At 44.3% G+C, this 6,935-nt stretch overlaps 1 protein-coding gene across 1 annotated transcript in view; it reads left to right on the top strand.

The window, feature by feature from the left end:
- Nucleotides 1–6,935, top strand: part of MYO10 (myosin X) — a 344,577-nt gene that overhangs the window by 221,795 nt on the left and 115,847 nt on the right. Inside the window, 3 exon segments of the mRNA XM_042782436.1 lie at nt 342–410; nt 604–686; nt 4,576–4,704. Of these exon segments, the coding sequence (XP_042638370.1) occupies nt 342–410; nt 604–686; nt 4,576–4,704 (281 nt within the window).

The following is a 6,935-nucleotide window of genomic DNA, read 5'->3' as shown; positions in this document are numbered from 1 at the left end:
GTTCTTAATTAAATCTGCATAGCAAGTGTGTGGGTTAAGATTACAGGCAAGGTATTTCAGAGCAGTTTTCACCAACTGAAGCTCTTCCCCAATTGCTAGAGCTGAATGGAAGAAGGCCAAGGGTCACACACGGCTGCTTGCTTAGAATGTGCTCAGATGTGGGCTTCCCAGCCTACTGTATGGACACAATCCGAAGTTCCCTGGGTTTGATAAAGTGCATCAAATCCTGGGTCTTGGTAACATGACTTCTGAGACTTTGTGCACTGTCTGTTGTATTTCGTTTTCACTGCAAGCCAGTGGAAGCCAGTACGTGAAATAAGATATTTGCTGTTTGTTTTTAGAACAATCACTTTTACGTGAAGCCCAGAGTAGCAGTCAACAATTTTGGAGTGAAACACTATGCGGGAGAGGTAAGTCATGATTAACTTACTCATTGAAATGTGCCCATTGGCTGTGCAGAGAGAGAGTAGTTGCAGAAGCCAGTTCTAAATTGATGGAAATGATTTCCTGAAACGTGTGTCTGGCTTTGAAAGGGGTGCCTCATGCCTGCAGTGAGTCTTGTGTCCAACTCTCCCCTCTCTCTGTTTTATTTTTTAAAATGAGGTACACTATGATGTCCGGGGGATCTTGGAGAAGAACAGAGATACCTTCAGAGACGACCTCCTCAACCTGCTACGAGAAAGCCGGTAAGTCATCTCCCTCTCCAGGAAGTCATTCCAAAAAATCAATCCCACTGCCGTCAAGTCGAATTCCCACTCAGAGGAACCCTATAGGACAGAGTAGGGCTGCCTCAAGACTGTAAGTCTTTTCAGAAGTAGACTGCCACATTTTTTTCCTGTGGAGCAGCTGGTGGGTTCCAACTGCCAACCTCTTGATTAGCAGTGGAGTGCTTTAACCACTGCGTCTCCAGGGCTCTTTTGAGAAGTCATTAGCAAGCAAATCAATATTTGTGCCAGTGCTTTTAATTCACAAATATAGAAAACATTACTATTGTGTAAGAAACTTGTTTTAATATCTGCTTCCCCAGATGATGATGTATATATCTTGGGTCATTGAGCCAATGAGCTGATAATTGTAGCTCTGCCATTTAATTAGGTACCATAATAAGAGTGTTTTTCATCCTGTTAGGCAAATGAAAAAACTGAGGCTTGATGCAGTTAAGTGACTTGCCTAAAAGCCCACCACTGGTGAGCTGTCAAGCCCAGTTCTGACCTGGCCTGCTTGGCTCAAGAGCCCAAGATCTTAACCACTGTGAGTTGTGTTCTTCCCAGCAAGCTTAAGGCTTAAGTGGATTTTACAGTTAAATGGACTTTCGTCTTGGTTTTGTATATTCATATGTCTCCTAATTAGTACAAGGGGTGTCAGAAAAGAGGAGTCTTGATGCAGCTAAAATTGATCATGTATTACAGATGTACTCATTAATTCATTCGTTAATTGTAAATGTTGGTAGGTGTCGTCGAGTCGGTTCAGAGTCAGAGCGACCCCGTGTGAAACAGAACGAAACACCGCTCGGTCCGTCTGTGCAGGACCGCCCCTGCTAGGACTGAGCCCATTGGTGCAGCCACTGTGTCAGTCTGTCTCTTTGAGGGTCTTCCTCCTTTATTCTGACCCTCTGCTTCCAAAGCATGATATCCTTTTCCAGGGCCTGCTCCCCCGATAACATGTCCGGAAAGTGTTGTCCTTACTTCTAAAAAGCATTCCGGCTGTACTTCTTCTAAGACAGATTTGTTAGTTTTTCTGGCAGTCCATTGTATGTTTAATATTCTGTGCCAACATCGTAATTCAAATGCATCAGTTCTTTTTCAGTCTTCCATTTTTATTGTCCAGCTTTCACATATATGTGAGGCTGTTGAAAATACCACGGATTGGGTCAGGTGCATCTAAGTCCTCAAGGTGGTATCTTTGCTTTTCAGTGCTTTAAAGAGGTCATTTGGAGCAGATTTGCCCAGTGCAGTACAGCCTCTGATTTCTTAACGACTGCTTCCATGGGCATTGATTGTGGATCTAAGTAGAATGACATCCTTCCCAGCGTCAGTCTTTTCTCTGTTTATCATGATATTACTTATTGGCCAGTTGTGAGGATTTTTGTTTTCTTTATCTTGAGGGTGTAATCCATGCTGCAAACTGTAGTCTTTAATCTTCATCAGTAAGTGCTTCAAGTCATCCTTACTTTCAGCAAGCAAGGTTGTGTCATCTGCATATTTCACGTTGCTAATGATTCTTCCTCCAATCCTGATGCCACGTTCTTCTTCATATAGTCCAGCTTCTTGGATTACTTGCTCAGCATACAGATTGGATAAGTATGGGGAAAGAATACAACCCTGACACACTCCCTTCTTGATTTTAAACAACACCATATCTCCTTGTTCTGTTCAAATTGTATGTAAATTTACACCATTAAGTCAGTGTTAAGGGAAGCATGCAGAAAGCTCTTCGGGTTAGTTAGCAGGTGGATGTTAAGCTGGGAGACTCTTGCTAATGCAGATGATGAACACATTCCACTGCTGATGGGATGGCTGGAGTTCCAGTCTACCCAGAGACAGAGCCTTGTAAGAAGGAGTGCTGACCTTCCAAAAGACCGCATTGAAAACCCCGTGGAGCACAGTTCTGGTGCACATGAGGTCACCATGAGGCCAGATCACCTGATAGCAACTGCTACTCGGGGTTTTGTTTTTGTTTTTAATATAACAAGCTAGGAAGCTTCCTATTATTCAGAAGTTTTGTGAGAGAAAGGGAGGAAAATTTCTTGCCTTGGCAGCTAGCTTTCAGTACTTGTACCAGACCCAGTGTGAATCTATAACAAAAACATTTTTGGTGTAGAAGGAAGGAAAGTCATGCAGTTGTTACAAGATACAATACTTTGATAAAGGAAAACTCTACCCAGGTGTTCTCTGTGGGTTGAGACTCAAGGACCCGGAAACATTTAGGTGTTCACATTGTCTCTTAGTTAGGCAGGTGCAGATTTGGAATGGCTTTAAATTCGTTTTAACTGTGTATGGGAAGATTCATATACCCTGTGGATCACAGTTGTGTGTGGGGTGGCTATGAGCTAGGGGCCCAATCGACACAGCTAACAACAGCCTGTGAAGATTCACTGTTTATAACTTCCACTGCGATTTTCATTTTCAAATGAGTGTTTAGGCCTGGAAGAAGGTGTGTCAAGATTGTCTAGGATGCTCTGTCTCAGAGCAGCATGTGGGTATTATGCACAGACGCCTCTAAGTAAAGGACAGCCAAGAGCTTGAACAGAAGCTCTTGGCTGTAATGAGAAGAGCACAGGGCTGGAGACCAGCGAGATGGGGTTCCACTGGTGGCCTCTGTCGCTCAGCGTTTCTGTGATGGCGCTGAAGAACTTTGTGGCTGTAGACTAGCTGCTCAGGCTGGGCTGCTGTCTCTCCCCTTTGACATCTATGACATTTTAATGGAACCGAAGCTTTCCTTTAAGAGCTCAAAGCATGGTTAGGGAACTTCAAAGAGTGAACATTCACTTGTGCCCTAGAACACACACGGAAGGGCTGGGCGGAGTGAGATGTGGCAGGGAGAGCCCTGACGTCGCAGCTTGGGGGTGACGTCCTCCCCGCCTTTCTGGTGGCAGACCACAAACCCCCTTCAGCCCTCTCTCTGTGTGAGGAAGTAAAAAGGAAGCCATGGAGGAGCTTTTTACTTTGTTAGTAGTGACAGTGGGTTTTTATAGAGCTTTTAAATAAGCAATGACTAACATCGGTGTTCACCAGGTACCAGGCACCATTTTCAGCCTTTTGCCTGCATTTTTTCATTTCATCCTCAGCAGAGCCTTATGAGAGAAATTCTAAAATTATTCCCATTTCCCAGATGGAAACACTGACCTAGAGAGAGATCAAGGATCTTGCCCGAGTAACGCAGCTAGGAAGGAGTGGGTGTGGGATTTGAACCCTGGTTGATGTCGTTCCAGCATAAACGGGCCTGGATAGCACTGTTCCATCTGTCATCTGGTGGGGCCTTCGCTATAGTTTTGTGGCATGAGTAAAACAAACAATGTTTCGCATTTATGGGCATCGGCGCCCTGGTGGCACAGTGGTGAAAATGCTTAGCTGCCAACCTCAAGCTCGGCAGTTTAAACACACCAGCCGCTCCACAGGAGAAAGATGAGATGTTTGCTTTCGTAAAAATTGACAGCCTTGGAAACCCTGTGGAGCAGTTCCACTCTGTCCTATAGGGTGGCTCTGAGTTGGAAGCGACTTGACAGCCGTGGTTTGGGTTTTTCTGCAGGTGTGGAAGCCAGAGCCACTGACACTTGGGTAGCTCTCTAGAGAAGACAGGAGTACTTCTAAGTGGGATGTCTCTCCGAGGCACCTGCACCCCAGTCTCCTCAATTCGGCCGGACTCTGGTGCTGCAGAGCCTTGGACACGTTTCCAGGGCCTAAAGCTCTTTGGCAGGGGTTGGTTTGGAGCCTTTGGAAGCTGTCTTGGCTCTTCCAGAACCCAGTGTGTTGCTTTCAATTATCAGTGGGAGAATACATTATAATTACAGACATCCAGTATTTAATAATGGGGTGTGGACACTTCACAAGCCTCTCCTCCTCCTCCCTCTCGTAGATTCGACTTCATCTACGACTTATTTGAACATGTTTCAAGCCGCAACAACCAGGACACCCTGAAATGTGGCAGCAAACATCGGCGCCCCACAGTCAGCTCACAGTTCAAGGTGAGTCTTTACTGCTGGCTTGACGGATTCAGCTGGATTGTGACTTTAAGGACTGAAAGGAAGAGTTGGTGTCCAGAAGGCAGGAATACATAGGCAAGGAGGACACAGGGAAAAGGTAACTACAAGGAGGAAGAGGGAAGAGACCTGTTGCATTGTGGGGATTGCGGTCAGTGTCACGAGAGAGAAAAAGAAAACAGAACTTGGGTACCGAGGTCTGTGAGAGTACTTTATTTTGTTTTCTTCTGTAGCATGCCTTTAAACCAGATAGTGCTGTAGAAATCAAACATGTCATTTTTCTGAATCAGATGAAAATGTATTGATCTGTCTTTTTGTAGTAAAAAATAGGACTTATTCTAATTTTGTGAAACAGCAATTCTTCAAAAGGGCAAGTTTGGCAGTTTGGGTTCACTCTGATTTACATTTAGAAGGTTGCGTGAAAGCAGGGTCTGTTACTTCCCATGTATGGATTTTTGTCTTTTTCCCAGCTGTGTTTGCAGTATCATGACTAGGAATAAAGACTAAGTACCTGCTTAAGTAAGATTGATGCTGGTGGCCTTGTCCGTATATCCAGAGTTTAGGGAAAATAAGGAACATTCTTATTTGCCTTTAAAAATGTGCTAGTGTTTTATATAATTTAGAGGTGGAGCACATGGAGACCATTTCCCTAACTTCACTGTTCTGTTTTACCTTCAATTAAGAAATCCTAACTTAAAGGGGAAGGAGCTCTGGTGGTGCAGTGGTTAAGGCATTTGGCTGCCAACTGAAAGGTCAGTGGTTCGAACCCACCAGCCACTCCACAGGATAAAAATGAGGCAATCTGCTTCTATAAATATTTACAGCCTTGGAAACTCTGTGGGGTTTCTCTAACTCAGTGGCAGTGAGTTTGGTTTTTTGATTTTAATATGAAAGAGAGAGAGAAAAATTTTTCAGTCTGCAGATGTGTATTAAGTCTGCCCTCTGTGAGCTTTCTTCCGTTAGCGATTCTTAATTGAATACATGGTGCCAAGTTCTGTGTGAGGTCTGTTGTGTAGTGTGGTTGGAGATGATCCATCTCCACACCAACATGGCAGACAGGACCGGGAAATGCTCTGTGAAGGGCAGGTTCAACCCAGAGAAAAGACATTGGGCTCAGCACTTTCCACACATTCTCTCGTTCCCGCCTCACACAACCTTATGAGTACATGCTATTGTTCCCATTTTACAGAAGAGGAAACTGAGGTTTAGAGAACTAGGGACCCACTCAGTCCCTCTGAACACTGAAGCTAGGATTTGAACCTAGGTTTGTGTGATTACATCCTAGGCCCTTCATCTCCTAGTGGAGGCATTGTATTTGCTTTGCCTAAAACGTCACTGTTGTCTGGAGATAGATGTCTTGGGAGGCCTTGTGGCCGTGTGTGGGATTGGACTAAAAATCAAGGAAATGGACAAGGGTGGGTAGGCCTTCCAAGGAGAGACAAGGGTAGGAGAAAGGCCCTAAGACAAGGAGGTGTATCTTGGTACATCTTGTTTACTCTGCAGGACAGTGAATAGATAGCACCAGCTGGACAGGCGGTCTTGTAAGAAATTGAGTTGGTGCCAAAACAGGAAGGGCCATGAATGTCAGGATGCTTTGTCATCTGTGAGAGATCCTCAAGCTTCTGAGCAGAGAAGTGGCTCATCAACATAGTATTGCAGGCGGTTAGTTTCTTCAACCACAAAATGGTAAGGAAATGAGAGATGGAGGGGAAAAGGAGTGGCTGAAAGAGACGTGAGCGACACACCGGCTGATTGCAGACATTATGGCATTCTGATTCAGAGGACAAACGCTTTAACGTGTGTGAAATCTGAGACAGGTGGAAATTGTGTTGATATTAAGGAATTTGTGTTAAATTATTTTAGGCATGATGGTACTCTGGTTACACATACATGTTTTAAAGGGTTTATCCTTTAATGATACGTGCAGAAATACTGGCCAATGAAATAATTCAACATCTGGGATTTGCTTTTCTGCAAGGGGTGGGGATGGCGTGGATGGAAGATGGGGACCAGATGAAACAAGATTAGCTGTGAGCTGAAGCTGGTAATGACGGTGTGTTATCACCTTCACTCTGCTTTGCTAGATGGTACAAGATCTCCAGAATTTGGAGAAAAAAATAAGAGGAGGAAGAAAACAGTATTACACGTGATTGTAATCTGTAGGCTCTGTAGGCCTCATGATTGAAAGGTAAAAATAAGAGATTGTGACTCAAACACTATCGAATTACTGGTATTT

This window comes from Orycteropus afer, unplaced genomic scaffold (genome assembly GCF_000298275.1).
Source record: "Orycteropus afer afer isolate SDZICR_OR568_19922 unplaced genomic scaffold, OryAfe1.0 scaffold00317, whole genome shotgun sequence".
In the NCBI taxonomy this organism is placed as follows: domain Eukaryota; kingdom Metazoa; phylum Chordata; class Mammalia; order Tubulidentata; family Orycteropodidae; genus Orycteropus; species Orycteropus afer.
This window is presented reverse-complemented; position numbering and strand designations above follow the sequence as displayed.